Source organism: Carassius auratus, chromosome 37 (genome assembly GCF_003368295.1).
Source record: "Carassius auratus strain Wakin chromosome 37, ASM336829v1, whole genome shotgun sequence".
NCBI classification, from domain to species: domain Eukaryota; kingdom Metazoa; phylum Chordata; class Actinopteri; order Cypriniformes; family Cyprinidae; genus Carassius; species Carassius auratus.
In genome coordinates, this window is record NC_039279.1 from 17,493,843 (window position 1) to 17,512,812 (window position 18,970).

The 18,970-nt window shown below is 33.8% G+C and overlaps 1 protein-coding gene across 7 annotated transcripts in view; it reads left to right on the forward strand.

Moving 5' to 3' along the window:
• The window catches only part of tanc2b (tetratricopeptide repeat, ankyrin repeat and coiled-coil containing 2b), a 140,252-nt gene that overhangs the window by 76,856 nt on the left and 44,426 nt on the right, over positions 1-18,970 (forward strand). The window contains exon 1 of one of the 7 annotated variants that reach the window (XM_026223210.1): positions 16,423-16,509. The exons of 5 other annotated variants lie outside the window; for them this stretch is intronic. Coding sequence is in view for 1 of the 2 variants with exons in the window: in XM_026223209.1 (XP_026078994.1) it covers positions 18,150-18,168 (19 nt within the window). In the remaining variant the exon portion in view is untranslated. Of the gene's footprint in view, positions 1-16,422; positions 16,510-18,024; positions 18,169-18,970 lie in introns of those variants that run through there. One more of the 7 variants, XM_026223209.1, reaches the window with a different exon arrangement.

Sequence of the window (18,970 nt, forward strand, 5' to 3'; positions counted from 1 at the left end):
AGTGAAAACAATTTGTATTTATGCTGCAGTGTATTCACATTTCAATTCACATTTCTTTGTGACTCAAAATCATGTGTCCATACTGTATGCTCAAGTTATTGTTTTAAGCATTTCTTATATGAAACGCCAAACTTAGGAGTTTTTTTATTCAGCTATTGAGCTGACATTGGTTGTTTCTCAGTCGCACCTTTTGTTCTGTCAGACATAACTCGCATAGCACTAAATGTTCAGATTTCGTACGTTCTCAGCACAAAGTGGCTTCAAGGATTCATTCCGAAATCTCCTCTCCTTCTTTGCCCCCTCTTTTACCTTTTGAAATCTCTGGGTCTGTAATGTTCAGCATTGCTGTTGTACAGTTGAAGTTACCCAGGCAATGTGTTAACAAAATCAGTAGGAGGCTGGCATCCAATGCTTTCAGTCACGTTTAGAGTTCTTCGAAAAGAAACATAGGAGCTCTATTCCAAATCCAACTGAGCTGCATGCTGCCTACATAGACTGCTTCCTTCTAAGGCAGCATCCTAACAGTCAGAGTAGTGTGTATACAGTGTTCTGAATGATAAGTTCCTGATTTGAAGCGCTCTACATAGACAGCAAATAGAGGGTTCCAAATCATGTAGAGGGTGCTGAATAAGTAATGGCTCATTTGGAACACTACATAGACAGCAACTCCACACACAGCACAGATAGTGCTCTGCATGAGAGATTCGATTTCACTAAAGTTTATCCACTCCAATATTGAATGAATTATAATTGTAAAATAATTCTGTAGCTTATTGCAGTGCATTATGGGATTGGCTTCCTTGCGTAGGATACATTCAATGCTACTTTACAATTTGGCTAAAACAAGTTCTCTTGCAAGTCAGCATCATTAAGATACCTTTTGTATCAGCTCTTATGTCAGGGAGGCATCAGCGATGCCTTAAAATGCATCCGTAGGCAGCTCACAAGGGTTTGGTACAGAGAAAGAGGGAGAAAAAATGAAGCTTTTAAAAGAAGAGTATAAAAATGTTTCCCGAAAACAGACGCAGAGAAATGGAGATGGAGAAGGTGGGAGAAATGGACTGAAAAGAGAGACTGAGTGGGAGCAGGAGAAGGAGAGAGAGAGAGAGAGAGAGAGGAAGGGAGAATTCTGCAGTGTGCCATTAATAGTCTTGATAATGATTTGCTTACAAAACAGAGCCGTGGGATTAACAGTGTGTTGGATGTTTCCCCACAGCTAATACTGATGCTTCCACTGGCTAACATATACAGTACATATGTGTTTACGTTGATTCTCTTTGTACATAGTTCTGCTGTATTTAGTAAATGTAGTTCTATGTCCTGTAGATGGATTTGACTGATGCCAGTGCCAGTACTTACATCTAGAGAGCATGGTGGCTGATGAAATTTAATGATAGCATATGCAATGTACATATTATTGAATTTAAATGAGTGCTTATTTTACACATACTCAAAACTCACTCAAAAACTCACTATAGTATTATCTTATGACCTCAAAACATTTTTACCACAGTGCATGATTTTTTAAATGTTTGCATTAGGGATATGCCGGTATCAGATTTTCCTGTTGCAATTAATTGCTCATGCTTTTATCATGGTATACTGTATTTTTCTTTTAACAAAAATAACTACATTTAAATACAATAAGGCTATACAGTATATAAAGTTAAAAGTTTTAGATTAAAGTGCAAAATGTTAGGGCATGTTGTAGTCCAGATTAAAATGTAAAAATAAAAAAGTTTGAAAATGTTAAGTCTAAATACTTAAGTATTTGCACTGTGATGAACAGCATAGCGAATACACAAATCTGAATGGCTATTTAAAACGATTTAAATACGTTTTAGAAAGTAGCGCAGCTGCTCTATTTATGGGGTTTCCAGGTTAAGGGCTGCATTGTCTGCAGTTTAGCGCCATCTGCTGTCAGAAAGTGAATGTGCTTTCATTCAGCGCATCTCATACGTGTTCCCCCATGTGCTTCTCATGCGTGCTTGTTTACATAAAAACACACACGTCTTTAAAGCAGCATAGAGTGTTGTTGTGAATTTTGACCAGTTGATGGGAATAGTATTCTTAAAATGCATCCCAAATTCGGAATAATTTGTAATATATAATTATTCATGGTATTTAGCAATGCCCACGATAACAATATTGTGCATATTCATTATCGTGATATATTGCATTATCGAATACCGGCACAAGTTTGCATCATATGTAGCTTCATATGAATGACTGATGTAGGAAACTTGCTCAGTAGTGCACCCGGTACAGCATTGCATTTGCGACAAAAAAACGCTCAAGCATGAGTCCCGTGCAACACAACTCATGAGTTCAAAAACTTGTAGAAACAAGCTAAAATGGCAGGGTTGCTTCAGCAAATGTGTTTATATTTCATGTTTGCTTTTGGTCACACTATCAATACGGTTTAGTGTAGGTGCCTCTCACTTGACCAGTGATCCTCAAAGAGGTTTAGCTCTAACCCTAATCAAACACACCTGAGTTTCCTTATCAATGTCTTCAGGATCATTAGAAAATCACAGGTAGGTTTGTTTGATTAGGGTTAGAGCTAAATTCTGCAAGAAAGTGGATCTCGCGAGCCAGATCTGAGGATCACTGCACTAGACATTTCATTTCCAGATTTCATTCCAGTAATGCATTTAAACTATTTGCAAATAACATCTTTTTTTTTTTTTTTTTACAATATGCACGCAGTCATTTTTAATAATATACCAAATATGCTATAAATGGCATATTAGTTTCTTGTCTCACCACATTCGATTACGAAATGAGTTACATGAATCACATACATTATAAACGCTGTTTAATTTCAAAATGTGAAATTTGACTAAAAAGAAAAAGGCTTTGAATGCAGCACTGGATATTATTTTTGGTTGTTTATCATTATAACACAAAATGGTTTTTAAACATGAAATGTTTAGCTTCCTCTCACTCTTTTTCCATTAAAACTGAAGCGTCGCGCTGGAATTCACGCCTGGTTTCTGTGAAAAGTAAACCCCGCCTTCTTTGATTTGATTAGGCTCTGACGAGCACCGTTACAGCGCTGAGGCAGACGTAAATACATAATGTGCACTTTAAAACTTTTCCTCATTCTAAAAACACAGAGAGCGGAGTGTAATGGAGTGCAGAAATAATATCAAAATTATTTGGGGGCGTCCTTTTTTTCTCATTGAGTGCTTCCATGTCACGTCAGTCTATCTCCTCTGGATCATTTGTGATGGCACTCAGTCCATTTGTGTTGCGTTAGTGTCCCTTCACTGCTATTACTTGCGCCTTAGTTCACTAAACATTACAATGAAGGTCCGTTTACCAGCCTGTCTGATTAGCTACATTACGAATTCTCCCCCTCAATATTTCCTTCATTAGTCCTTGTGTGTTTATGGAAAGAGGTACCTACCTGCCACCTAAGGTGCCCCTGATATGCTATAGGTTTTGTATTTTACTGACCGCAACAAGTGGTAGTAAAAATTTATTGGCTGCTATTTTAGCCACCTCTGTTTTTTTCCCATTCGTTTTTTCCTTAGAGAATTTTAAAAGTTCTTCATTTTTAAGGTATACTTGAAAATTGGACAAAAAGATACTTAACAGCTTTAATGAAGGAAAGAACTACAATCCAATGAAGCACTTCGAAAGACAAATTAAAAATGGGGGGAATATAAAAATACTGATGATACTTTAAAGATGTTTATTATGTACTGTAGTATATAGAAACAACAAATGGTTATTGTAAAATATGCATATTATTATAAATATCTTAGCAGCTGGAAAGTGCTAAAGACCTATTTTCGTATGATTATGCTCGTTTTGATTCTCTGATTGGTGGAGATTTTGTTGCATGTAGTTTTTCACTAGAAATGTCACTGTTGAGCATGATTATATAAAAAAAATCAAGTTGAAAAAAATAAGGCTGTGAATGTGTTGCATCGTGCATCATTTTAACTTTCTGCATAGACATAAAGGTTAGACTGTGGGCTTGGACCTGGTTTAACCTCTGGGCTGAACTGGAGCAGTGATTGTGAGCCTGATCTCACTCTTGTGTCTTAATGAGAACAAATCCCCACAGCTATGCTACAAGCAGTGGAAAGCTTCCCAAAAGACTAAAGCTGTTAGGAAAAACCAGCTCCAAATGCGAATGCTTATGAAATGAAATGCTCAACAGACACACATGGCTTTGGTGTCCGCATACATTTGGCCACAGTCTGCAAATTTCTAGCAGTCAATATTTATCAGTGTCAGTGCCTGAAAATAAGGACATTCTTAAAAGCTGATGCCAGTTGATTGATATAACCTGGACGTTTCTTTGGAAATCATTGATGTTTGTATTATTATGTATTTATTTCAATTAATGTTATTTTTTATAAGCAGAAGCATGAGTTTTGAGTGGGTTTGAATGGAACTTAAAACTATTCTTAGCTTCAAAGTCATCTTTAAAAGGAGAAACAAGTGATATCAGTTGGTATAAAAATGTTTATTTTTTTATCTATTTGTTTGAAAAAAGTCTTCACCTGGACTTTCATTCATGCATTTATTTATTTATCAGTACATTTAAGTGGTTTTGAATGCAACTTAAAAATAGTTTTCAAGAGTTTCAAAAAGATATCTGGCCCCAATTATATTATTTTTGGACTCCCTGAAAAGCGTGCTGCAGTGAATGAAGGAGATTTAGCGAGCGTTAACTCTGTGTCTGAGCTCTGAATCAGCGCAGATGCTGGCTTTGGAGAGCTCTTCCCGAGGATCTCCTCTCACTCTCATCAATATTTCATCTCCTGCTCATATTAGTCAATCAGTGCTAAGTGAAAAGGCTTCAAGATCACTGAAATATTGAACAATATTTAGTAGGAGATTCAAACTAGTTAATGTATGTGTCCGACTGAAGGAGCAGTGTCCCACGAAACCTTATAATTTAAGAAAATAAAATCTGTTTTTAATTACATGAGAACTGTGTTGATTTAGCATAACTGAGATGCATTTCATTACAGATAGTTGTAATTAATATTTAAATATTATATTATTAATACATGTTGTTTATTAATATTATTAATTCGTTTTATTTTGTATTTTTATTTTTTGTTTTATTTTATAACTTTTATTATTTATTATTAATTTATTGTTTTTTTGTCATTTATTTATTGAATAAAAAATAAAATAATATATATATATACTGCAACTATTTCAGTAAATATTTATTTTATTTCAAGTAATATTTTTTTTTATGGTTTTAGTTTCAGTTACCTATAATAACCCTATATGATTTCTTTCTTCATTTTAGTAGACGCATAAGAACACACATTTAAGAAAACGTCTGTGCAATCAGCGGACAGTGATTCACTTTATCAAAAACTGGAGCTGAAAAACTGACATAACAGTCTAAATGACTCATGCCTTACATTCTGAAGGCTGTTGCTGCGATTGGTTTGTATGTTTTCTCTCAGCCACAGAACTGAAGCAGTTTTCACATGTGAATGATTGAGGCATTTTCAGGCTGTTTTAGAGCATATATATAATGTGTATTTCACTGTTTGTCTGGAGATTGTGCACAAGACCTGCGTGAGCTCCCATCCTCTTCCCCCAGTAACCATGGTGATCTGGGCCGCACATTCAGGATGCAGCCGTGTGTGTGTGTGTGTGTGTGTGGACTGCCCACAGGTGCGAGCGCTGTTGCTCACCCACTCTGGCTCTGTCACGCAGGTTTGGTTTTCTCGCCGTGTCTACAGTGTTTGCTGTGCCTGGATTGCAGGGCTGTTGCATCTCATATTATGCTAAAGCTGCCAGTTTGAAGCCTGTAGGGACTGAATGTTAAATCACACTGCTAACCGTTCCAGCTGCTTTAGCCACCCCCTATAGTATATAATAAGATATATAGAGATGTATAGAGCGTTTGTGTCCTTGTAATTATCCTTTATTATACTTCAAGAAATCAATAGGTGGAAAGAACCATATTACAATTATGCTCTCCACTACAGCTGAGCAATATATCTTGATTATTATTATCGTTTTAATTAGTAAGTGACAACAGTGATGTTATTATTAATATTTTTTATTGTTATAATTATTATTATCATTATTAGTAATGTAAACTATCTGTCATTGTTTTTACTAAATTAAAAAAATGGTATTTAATCATGTAATACATAAACAGCATTTATTTACTTAACATAATAACATATATAGTAATATATAGAGGTATATAGAGCTATTAAGAGCCATTCAATAATCCACTCTCACTAGGTTATTTTTTGTTTTTGATTTTTATTTATTTATTTTTTATGTAATTTAATTTTTGTTTTTATTTATTTTGTTCTGTTCTGTTTTATGTAGTTTTAGTATTTTTTTTGTTCTGTTTTGTTTTATTTTGTTCTGTTTTATTTTTTTTTGTTTGAATTTTATCTAATTTTTTTGTATTTGTTTGTTTATTTATTAATTCATTTATTTTTTGTTCTGCTCTGTTTTGTTTTGTTTTAGTTTCTTTTTTATCCATTTTACAGTTAAATCATTATTTATCTGTTTGCTTTGAGATGGCTTAAAAGATACTTTTTAAATTTCACAGTCACTTTTTTTTTTTTTTTTACAATCAACGAAATGATAGTTAATTATATAATGCATTATTATTACTAAATAAAAAAAAGTCACAAAGATTTCCACAAAAAAAGGGTTTTGAATCAGTTAATTGAAATAAAATGTTTGAAATAATTAAGAATGAAAAGGCAAAAACCACTTTTGCGTTAAAATCAAAACTTCTGAGTAACACGAAAGAATCTCCAGTGAAATGTAAAGCCCAAATAAGAAAGATGACGCAAGAAATCTTCAGCAGGTGATTCAGAGGACGCATTAAATAGCAACACATCCCTTTAATATCCTTTCTGTCCTCTGCTCTATTCATCACAATCAACACACGCGCTGGAAAGATGTAATTTTGATTAGCTCGCCAAATTCCCAGCGTTCACTCGTGGCTGAGGAAAGATTGGTGCTGGGATTTGTAAGGCTGACATTATTAACTGTGTTGTGGTTCGCTCATTAAAGCTAAACGCCGTCTGTCGTGGTGTCAGGGAAATCACGCCACACAGAAATCACAGCAGTATTTGTGCATTGTCCTTGATAACATGCATTTGCTCAACTGACCTGCACTTTCAAAGCTTTATGGTAATGGTAAACTCTAGTGTGTAGATGCATTTCAGCCTTATTATTTATCACCTTTTATTTATTTATTAGTATTTTTATTTACTCTAAGCTGATTTAAATGAGCTCAGTCTCTTTGTTTCAGATGCTCTTCTGTCACAGCTCACTTTGTGATAATCTCATCAGTACAAAGCAGTGACATTATTACAAACCAATGCAAGATTGTAAAGAAATAGATATGCATCATTAGAGCTGGATGGTGTATGAAGCAATACCATTTATATTGATACAAGTTTGACACAAGAGTTGCATAGAGTGCATATTGTCCTAAGCTAGATATATACCATATATATCATAATTCAGCCAAAAAATACAAAGATATGAGTCCCTATGTATCATTATGTCTTGAAAGAAATGCACATGAACGATTGTTGTTCTGATCCGGTTTATATTTTTTGAGAAGTATCAGTTTAACAGGAGTGTAAAGCTCTCCCTATCTGTTTCTCTAGCAGATGCACTTATTGTATATACACGCACACGTCTTATATATATTTCTGCATTTAAAGCGCACTGATGGTGTCGTTGTTTAGAGATGAGTCTCCATTGCTGCTGACCTCGAATGAACTTAACCGCGCGCTCGCACACAAGTGCAGCCCAGTTGTTTAGCGCTATCAGAGATGAAGCAGATGTGTGTACAATGAGCGGCGCTATCTGAAGGAAGTATTAGACATGCTCTACTGAACCCCGTCTTTGTTAGCAGTGTGTGTATTTGTCTTACATTAACCTGAAATGCACAAAACACAAATAATTGTTTCTCCTGACAGTGATCCACACTTTAAAAAGCATTAGATGCATGAATTTATGCACCAGTTCAGCTGCTTGTTTGCGTTTACAGTGATCAAAGAATTTTACCTTGCAGAAGAAAGTAGAGCTTATTTTAAGAATCAAAGTTTTTGCAGTGTGGCATGACATTTATTAGCTCGCAAAGCTTGTGAAGTAAAATGCTTTGAGCGTATACTGCACTAACAAAAAAAAAAAAAAACACACACACAAAAAAAAACATTGCATTATTATATAGTGCATCTCTGTCAATATAAACTGTTAATAGTGACAGAGATGCACTGATTCTAATTCTGGCTCATAATGATAACTGCTTGTTTGAAATCACACATAACCAGTTCAATTGCCAATATTACAACTGTATACAATTTTGCATAACCACAAACACACACACACACACACTGAAATCAATCATTAAGAGTGTACAGAGATAGGAGATTTAAACTGTGCATCATAAATCAGTATCTCAGGAAAATGTTATGGGGTTTCCAATCAAAATATGACTTTCTGTTTTGAAACAGGACGTTGATTTCATACAATACATGACATGTCCTCATATGAGTACAGCAGGACCAAAATAATGTTTATTATGCATTTTGGGATACACAAAAAAATGAATAGGGAAATAAATTATATTTCAGTATTTCTATGATTATATAATATGTTATTATGAAAATCTTGTCAATTATTACTCCCATTATTACACTTTTTGTTCCCATTACATGTTGCCCCAAAAACACATTAATATGCAAATTAGATTTAGTTTATGGATACTTTATATTTGTTTAAGGCCATTTTACACACGTTTAGCAGAAAGAAAAATGGTTTTAAAATCATTCTGTTACAGCTGAGAATTATCTTTACACAAAGTTTGGTAACAATAAAAAAAAATAATAAAATAATAATAAATCTAATAACTAAAAATTTATTGGTGATAAAAAAATCAATTGTTTTTGGTTTAGTCTTTTTTTTTTTTTTTTTTTTTGGTCACACTTTATTTTAGGGTCCAATTCTCACTATTAACTATGAATTTTGCCTCAATTAACTCCTTATTTGCTTCTTATTAATAGTTTATTAGGTAGTTGTTAAGTTTAGGGTATTGGGTAGGATTATGGATGTCATGCATTATATGTACTTTATAAGCACTAATAAACAGCCAATATGTTAATAATAGACATGCTTATAAGCAACTAGTTATTAGTGTGAATTGGACCATATACTAAAGTGTTACCATTTTTTTATACAGTCCCGATGTCCTGTACCAAGGCATAGCATAACTTACAAATTAAAAATCCCATTTTAATTTTAATTTTTATGCTCTAAACAATGTAATGGCAGGAAAACAAATAATGGCCAGGTCTTAAGAGGTTAAAAAAATAAACTTAATTCAATAATTATTCTCAGTAAATGTATTGGATCTTGATATCACATCTTGCTTATCAAGTAAATAAATCTTGTTTACTGGAAAACAAGGCAAACAAATCTTCTGATCTGATTGGGCCATCTGGTCACCGTAATGCTTGTGCATCTCTGTGTTTGACTGATGTTCAGGATCAGTGAACGCATACAGTATGGCATGCATTGCATCACAATAGCATTCATGCACGGAAACTTCAGTCGTCATGTATCTCACACAGGACACGTCTGAACTCATCTAGGAAGCATGCAACACTTCTCATAAGGGCTGCTTGTTTTGAGAGTCACATGAGCAGTGGATCTGCATTGCTGGAGGAAGCTGTTGTTCAGGCATCTGTCAGTGTGCGTTCAGGGGGAATGCTTCACATTTCCTCGTGAGCCGGTTTCATGTTCAGCCGTTCCTGTGCCATCTGAAGCTCTCATGGAATGCGCTTCGGGTTTTGCTGAATTCCCATTGCATCTGACTCTATCATTACAGGAAACAAATATTAGGGCGCTTAGATGTTTGCTAATTTCATCTTGTGAAAAAGACGTGTGCTTAACTGTATTGAATTTGCACTTGTAGCGAACTTCATATCTTAAAATTATGTATTTTTAAAAACTACTTGCAGACAATATAATATTAATGCAATAAGCATACTCAAATTTTAATGTGTTGACTTATGTACATGCAAAGTATTTGATTATGATTTGAATTGTATTAAAAGTTTATTTTTTGACATTACGTTTAAAAGTTTGTAAAAGTAAATTGCAACTTTAACAGTGTATTCATGTGTATATGCAACTAGTTCAACTAACTGCATTCAATATACATTTTAAATGGAAATCGTTTTTTAATTGTAATCTATATGTGAAAAATTTTAATTTCTTTAAAATTTAATTTCAGTTCACACTTAAGTAAAAAACAATGATTTAGGTAATGTTGGGACATTGAGATGTTCTTGATTACAATCATAATTATCTAATATCAATATAACCATATTAAGTGAATATATGCTAATGTTACTGTTACTTTAAAACGGATAGTCCTTGTTCTGGATGCTGATTGGTCAATAAAGCATTTTTACAGTAAATCATGCTAGAAAATATCAGTGGAGAAAATATATAAACATTTCATGTCTAAAGCTGCACTGAAACATGCATGGAGTAGCCCCGCCCCTTTTTTAAACAACCAATAGCATTTGATTTATATTGGAGCTCGGGCTAATAATATGTTAAAATAAAAATTGTTTGTTCAGTATGTCTGTCAATGTATTTGTTTTATAGCACAGGCTCTCGTATCTTATTGCTTAAGTATGGATTTTGGCCCGTAATCAAATCACGTAATTAAATAATGGATATGAAATGAAATCAGGTGGATGTATCTGTATGTTTTACTATCCAATGCTGAAACATTAGCGGTCGTGAAACCCAATCCTCCCTTTGACTTCATCCGTCTGTGTTCTCTTCTGCTCTGACCTTGGCTTGTGACCTGTGTGTGTGTGTGTGTGTGTGTGTGTGTCCATCTCCTGCTGGGACCGCAGCTCGTCCTGCATCTCTTCTGCATCTGTTGGTGACTCATTGAGCACATTTTAAAGCTTTGCATTCACAGTCACCAGTTATTGCAGACAACTGTTAGTGTTAGTTGGGCTTGTGTGTGCAGACGGGTCAAATACACACTGTTTTAGTTTTAGGAGAGTCACCTCATACTAACTCAAGATATCATGTTAAGATATCAAACATAGCATTTATTAAGTTATTGGGTTTTTTTGCACTTTATTATAGAGTAAATATCAAGTGTTTGATATTTAGCATTGATATACTGTTGTAGTTTTTGTTAATCAAATCAAATTTGATTTTATTTTTATATTTTCTTTTTTTATATGTCTGTAGTTCTTTAAGTTTTTAGTTTTAAATTTTATTTACTTCAACTTAAAATGCTTTTTTAAATACTATTTTAGGCAATATTCATTTTATTTCAAGTCATAAAAAATTAGTCAACCCATTATGAAATATCACTGTTTTATATTATATATTAAATATTATGTAATATGTTTATTCACATTTCTAAAGTCTCATATCACATATAAGACTGGAGTAATGTTTGATCATTCATATTTAATATCACAGGAATAAATTACAGTTTACAATATATTCAAATAGAAAGCAATTATAATACATTTTAATAATATTTCACAATATAACCAATAAATGCAGACGTCTTTCAAAAACATTAAATAATCTTAATAATTTTTTAACGGTAGCGTACAGTGAATCAGACAAAAATGAGCTGTCACTATACTTTATTTTTACGCTGTGGATTTTTATATGTGATTGTCACTTTTGTATTTTATCGAATGTTGCATGTAAAAAACTAAAACAAAAACACTGAAACTTATAAATATTAGCTGCGGTGTGTAAGTGCTCATTGTAATAGTTTAGACAGGGGTTTTCAGGGTAAAGTTTTAATCTGATATTCTGGCCATAAATGTGTGAAACTGTGAACATTTCTTGAAGGTTTGTCCCAAGGTGATCTCTGCACCTGTTTTCTCCTCCCACTGTTCACACTCTTCTGGATTCCAGTCGTGTGGAGAGTCTGGAGTGGTTTGTCTCGGGCTGTTTTGAGAGCTCGGGCAGCGGCGAGGACTTTAGCTGTTCCTCATCCGTCTTAAACCTCTCTCAGGAGCATCATTCAAGCACAGTATCTGCTGGCTGTCTTCACTAATGTTTAGACTGAGATGGGGGGGAATTCATTACAGATAACATCCTTTATTAACACGTGTGTTGTCTGCGTTTGATTCAGCACCTGATTCAAAGAATTATGGCAATCAGTTAATGGTATAATTGTCTTGGCTCTTTGGTAAATGAATTATAAAGTATATAGTTATATTTTTGTTGTTGTTGTTGAAGTTCAGTTCAATTTGATCCTGCAGTCTTCAAGTCATTGCACAGATTTTTTCACATACAGTCTTCAAATATAAAGAAGAAAGAACATAAAGACAGTATATTTTTTATATTTTATGACTGAAGGCCATTATCACTAAATATCATTAATTAGCTACCTGTGCCCTTCAGCAATTAGGGTCAAACCAGTCATTTGTGTCATTTATATTCATACATCATCTGAAAGCTGAATAAATCATCTTTCCATTGATGTCTGGTTTGTCAGGAGGACAATATTTGGCTGATATACAACTATTTGAAAATCTGGAATCTGAGGGAGCAAAAAATAAAAATAAAAAAATATTGAGAAATTCACCTTTAAATTTTTCCAAATTAAGTTCTTATCAATGCATATTACTAATCAAAAATTAAGTTTTAATATACTTACAGTAGGACATTTACAAAATATCTTCATGAAACATGATCTTTACCTAATATCCTAATGATTTTTGGCATAAAAGAAAATTGATAATTTTAGAGTGTATTTTTGGCTACTGCTAAAAATATTCCCCAGCGATTTAAGACTGGTTTTGCATTCTAGAAATTGCATGAAGTTATCAAGCACTAAATTCTAAAATTAAACATACATGAATCCATAAAGCTCCAGAAGTTATTGATTTCATCCTTTGTTGTTTGATGAACAGACATCACAGCAGCTGGTTATGAGGTTATCCTGGCTGCTGAACGTGATGTGGATCTGACACGTGTAATGAGTTAAATCAGGATGTGTTGCTTCTGCAGTTTCAGAAACATGCTCTTAAATCTGACTCATATATAACACATACATGCACGCTTTAATCACCTTTCTGGTAACTTCGTGACTTAACTGACGACATTCCTATGACATTGCATGCTCATAGAATATGAAACGAAGCGCTTGTTTGACTTGCGCCCGGCGCTGAGGTGAAGTTGAAGTTGACTGAAAAGTCTCCTGTTTGATGTGGTCATACATAAAGACAATCTAATCAAACACAAATCTTGTCAAGAAAATAAAAAGAGACTCCTGCGTTATTTGCTTGAAATATTTGTAACCCCATTAAACTGAAAACGAAATAAATTGTATATATATATATATATATATATATATATATATATATATATATATATATATATATATATATATATATATATATATATATATAATTATGAAAAATATAATAAATATACTTTTCCTGCTTTATTTCCCATTGCTTCCTTAAATGTAAATATTTTAATAAAAAAAATTAATTAGTAATATAATAAAGTGTATCAATACATTTTATGTAGGCAGTTTTGATGTGGGATAAGGAAGCAAAAGGTGATCAAAAATGAAAGTATATATATACTAACAACAATTTTGAAAAATATAATAATTATATTTACTCTACATGTTTTTAATCTCCTATTGCTTCCCTAAATATAAACATTTACATTTAATATTTTGCAATAATAATTCTAAAAAATATAATAATTCAATATGTTATATTATATTATATTATTTATACTTTTGCTATATTTCTGAGTGCTTAGTTTTGTTTAGTTTTGATTTCATATTGATTTCCAAATTCATTAAGGTATCCACTTTACCTTCATTATTGTTTTGTAAAAGAGCAGCTTTGACATTTTCATAAATCTGTTTGTGTTTTACCAATTGTGCATCTTAATTTTCATAAATCTAATCATTTTTTGATGGTGCATTTAAAGTTAATCCAGTTTAAATTTCTGAGGATGCATGAACATGACTCTTCATTATAGTGGTGATGTGCAACCTTTGCAGATGTGGTAGTCCAACCACAGTCCGGTGTGTGTGTGTGTGTGTGTGTGTGTGTTTGTGTGAGTAACGACTGGGATCATCTACACCGTGAGTCAGCTGGCCTGTATCCTCATCCATCTCCTCAGTCTGTGTGTCTGTTGTTTAGAGGATGCTGCTCGGTTTGCTCTGTCACTACCTGCCGTGACTTTCAGTGGATGATAAATCTGTACACCGTCTCTTATGCCAGACTTCAAATCTCGCACACTCGCACCTGTGCTGCTCCCGCTGGGCAAGCATGCAGGAAACGAGTGAAAAAACCACCGAGAGAGACAGCATGCCCACTCCCTGGAAACTACAGCCTCCCTGCCTGCTGCACTGCCTGTTGCCATAGCAACCATCTGTCTCCTCCGTACCACAGGAATGTGAGGATGACAGGACGGAGCGGGAGGAGGAGGAGGGGGATGGGACAAGGAAGTGCTTTATGCTTTCTTGGCCTCTCTCACAGGTCATGTGGCTCATTTCAGCCAATCACTCGATTGATCATCTCTGATTCACTCTGAGTTACAGATCTGATCACGAGCACCAGCACAGATCTCTATATCTACATACAGTATATGTAATCACATCCTGCTCGTTTCAGCTCATTTAGATAGAGACCAGTAGCAAAACAGTGTTCAACCTGGTTTGATCTGTTTGATTCAGTTCAAACTGAATCAGTCCAAAACTCATCAATTCACTTGCAGAATCAGGCCGAAAATCTTCATTTTGTAAATAACAAAGGACATTTATATAACATAAAAATATTTTATAATATTTAATGCTATTAAATAACATGTGTATGTATTAATGTTCAAACCTTTGGGATTTATTTGTTTAAGTATACAAAAAAACAGCAATATTTTGAAATATAGTTATATATATATATATATATATATATAAAAAAATTATATATTATAATTTCTTAATTATTTTAATAATTATTTTATATATATATATATAAAAACATAATTTATTTCTGTGATGCACAGCTGTATTTTCAGCATCATTTCTCCAGTCTTCAGTGTCACATGATCTTCAGAAATCATGAAAATATGATGATTTACTGCTTAAAAAAACATTTCTGATTATTATCAATGATTACAATGATGAACACTGTTGTGCTGCACAATATTTAATGTCACTTTTGTTATCAGTTCAGGGTTTTAGTTAAAAACAATAGTTCACACTAAAAAACACACACACCATGGTCAAAATGAAACCATAAAAAAACTTAATTGACATGAAATGAAATAAAATAACCCCTAAATATATAGTATGTAAATATATGTTTAATATATTCAAATTTACATAACAATGTTGGTTAAAAGTGTCTCATAACACTGACATGTATGTAAATCAGTGTTACTGATGATTGCTAGGAGTGTCACATTGATGCATCTAAACAGATTATTGAATTCATCCTTTCTTCTGTTCCTTGAAAACAATAACAACAATAACAGTTCTGACATTTGTGAATTAGAGGTAATAAACAATATAAATACTGTTCGGTTTCTGGCACAGACCGATCGTTTTGTGTCTTTACACATCAGTGTATCGTCACGAGCAGCAGGGTTTCATTAGGTTTTGTTTGTGCATGTTTTAGTTTTAGTTTTATTGTATGCTTTAGCTGTGATTCCCAACCACTTCCATTATACGACTGACAGACTGCAACAGTTTGAGTTAAAAAATCTCAGTTAAAATGCCCTGGGTGTCAGCAGATAAACATCAAATTTTTTTCATTTTTGGGTGAACTGTCCCTTTAAGGAAAACTCGATCATTTTAACTGTAATTTGTTCCTTGAATGAAACATCTCCAATCTCCTCTGCAACAGGGACTGTTCAGATGAAATGATGGTTCCCCTTAACGAAAAACAAATCACGGTTTAAGCCTTTTTATGCATAAACACAGAGATGTTTACTGAATGTAATAAAATGTCAAGATGCAGTTTGTAGCTACATCCACCAGCCCTAATGTTCTCTCCGGAAGAGAAGTTTCTTAGATCTTCCATCTATAGCATATATGTTTTAATACGTAACAAAGCGTTTGGTCCTATAGATAGCAGCTCCGCAGTGTATTTGAGGTATGCGCGTGGGTGCTGTGACTGTCTATGTATAGACGCGTTTCCAGCACTGACATTCTCACTGCAACCTGCGCACAAACACAAATGTACACTAAAATCACACGAATGCTTCGTTTTATATAACCGGCAGATCCAGCGACTGGATCGTTTCAACATCTTTCCCTAGAACAGAAAGGAAAGGAATTTGCCATTGAGTCATTATGAGATGAGGAGCTCGATGAAGTCTGCGCTTCCTGTCAGTCAGGTCTAACCAGTCCATTAGACAGAGGCCTTCAGATGTGTGTTTCAATCCAGCACGGTGTTATCTGACTGTCAGTGTTGCTGTATCACACAGGCGCGCAGGTTTAGAGTAAGTACTCTTTCACTTATAGGAAGAAATGAGAGCATATGCATAAACATACACATGCCCGGCTGGTGTTTTTAGATGTTGTCTACTGTAGTCTATTGAAGCAGTGTGCTGTAGCTCGTTCCCGTGATGTTCTGGTGTGTTAATACGGCCGGCTTGTGGAGGGTGTGTCACTAGACAAGTTGAGACGCCTGTTTGATGTTGTTGAAACGTTTGAGATTGTATCAGATCATGCACATGCGTTATTGCTACGGGGGGGATCGAGGAAAGCCGTTGGTCTGGTTTGTCTGTTGTTGTTGCTGAGCAGGAAGGGAATTTCACTCTCACGGTGTGTGTGAGGACAGGTTAAATGCTAGTGTGGCGAAGGAAAATGATGGATTACTTGTAAAAGCAATGCAAGTCGACCTGATTATGGTTTCTTCTTTAATATCTCTAGTCTTGAGAGCAGTGAGATTAAATGGGGAACAAATGGAGAGTGTCAAATGCTTGAGTGTCCAGAGAAAAAGTTGTGTCTCAGTTGTGTCTCAAACTGTGAGGTCTGCTAGAAGATACCAAAGTTTGCCTTTAAAAGTCAGATATTAATTGACTGTGAATTCTAAAGTTATTAATAAAATCTGATCTGTATCACGTTAGCTTCATAGCTCTATTCTCATAATGAGTATTATATAATATTTGTTAAAAACATACATTTATTAATGTTATTGTTTATCACTGTGGATTGTTATATTGGTATCTAAACAGATTTATTAGTAATAATATATTTGAACTGTGATCTGTTTTTTTAATACTCAACTGACTGCATTGAAAATAAAATAAAAAATATATGATACATAATAAACAATAACTATTTAAGATTATTGGTAAATGAATAGCAATTAAATAAATAGTAAAAGTGAAAAAAAAAAACGTGGATTTATTATTTAAACTAGTTTAACTGTGCAAATAATTGTTTTTGTTTATTTCTATTGTAATATTTTTCAATCTAAGCACAGATATAATAATAAACATATAGTAAATATAATAATTTCTTCTGTTTATTGACAAACATTAATAGTAATAATAATAATAATAATAATGTATCTACAAAGAGACTGCAAAAAAGCAAAGTAATTCATAATGTATGATACAAAAACGATTAAAAATTAATGGTAAAATAAATAGTAATAGTGAGGAAAACATGCCTTGATTATTTAGATTATAAGTTTAACAACATTTTATTTGGTTTGAAATATGTTTACCACTTTTTAATGCCGTTTTATATGTGAATTGAATATTGTATATTATATTTTAATAGTTGTCTCATTTGTATCCACTTGTGTAATTTCTTACAATAAATTTGAAGGGGAAAATTTGAGACAAAATTGATGCTGAAGTGAAACATGAGATCTCTAATCTGAGCTAAACAGCTGTCCTCTCATTAGCTTTATTGTGTTCAGAGTTTCTTCAATGCTGTATTGTGTTGTGGGGCAGGACAGTCCACCCCGACCTTCCCGAAACAGCTGAATGTTTCACTGAAGACTCATTAGAGACACGCCCCACACACACACACACACACACACACACTCACGGCTGTGTTCATACGCTCTTGCGCTGACTGTCTGCTGGACGCGCCGCACGCTGGATTCATGTAATGTGTTGAAGGAATGGCGAGCCAGGGAACAGGTGTGTTTTGATATTTCGGTTCGTTCATTCACTTTGTTTCTCATCCTCACCTTTCTCTCTTTCTCTGTCAGTCTCAGTCTCTCCTGTCTTTCTTTGAGTGATCGGTTAAACTCCTCTCTCCTTCTGTTTGTATTGTGTTGGCGTGACTAAACCTGGCTCAGCTCAGAGCTTCATTACTGCTTTTGCTTCAGGACTCAGATTTTACAATTAAGATTAAGTGGCGACCCAACACAGAATCAAAACTGATTTTTGTTTTATTATTATACTTCTGAATTCTGATATGAATGAGCCACATTTGAGACAGATGTAAAATGAATACAAGCACAATTGTGTTGAACATTAGAATAATGAGTGTAACAATGAACTACACACTTAAAAGAAGAATCCCTTTGATAATTATTATCATCAGAACAGATTTAACAGATAAACAATAACACATTTTTGGGTATTGGCGTATATATATTTTATAAAAGCAATAAACCACTCAGGCTTGTTTGTTACAGTGATTTTACCACGGTAAAAGAGGCATCTTGTTAATTATTGCTTTATTGCACCAGTGTAAACAAAATCTATCTATCTATCTATCTATCTATCTATCTATCTATCTATCTATCTATCTATCTATCTATCTATCTATCTATCTATCTATCTATCTATCTATCTATCTATCTATCTATCTATATCTGTAAAGCCTAAATATCCTTCAAATTAAAATCACACTTTAAGCATTTTTGTCTGTATCTCTTCCTCTGTCTCTCTCTCTCTCTTTCTCTAGCTCTCTCTCTCTTAGTCTCTCTCTCTC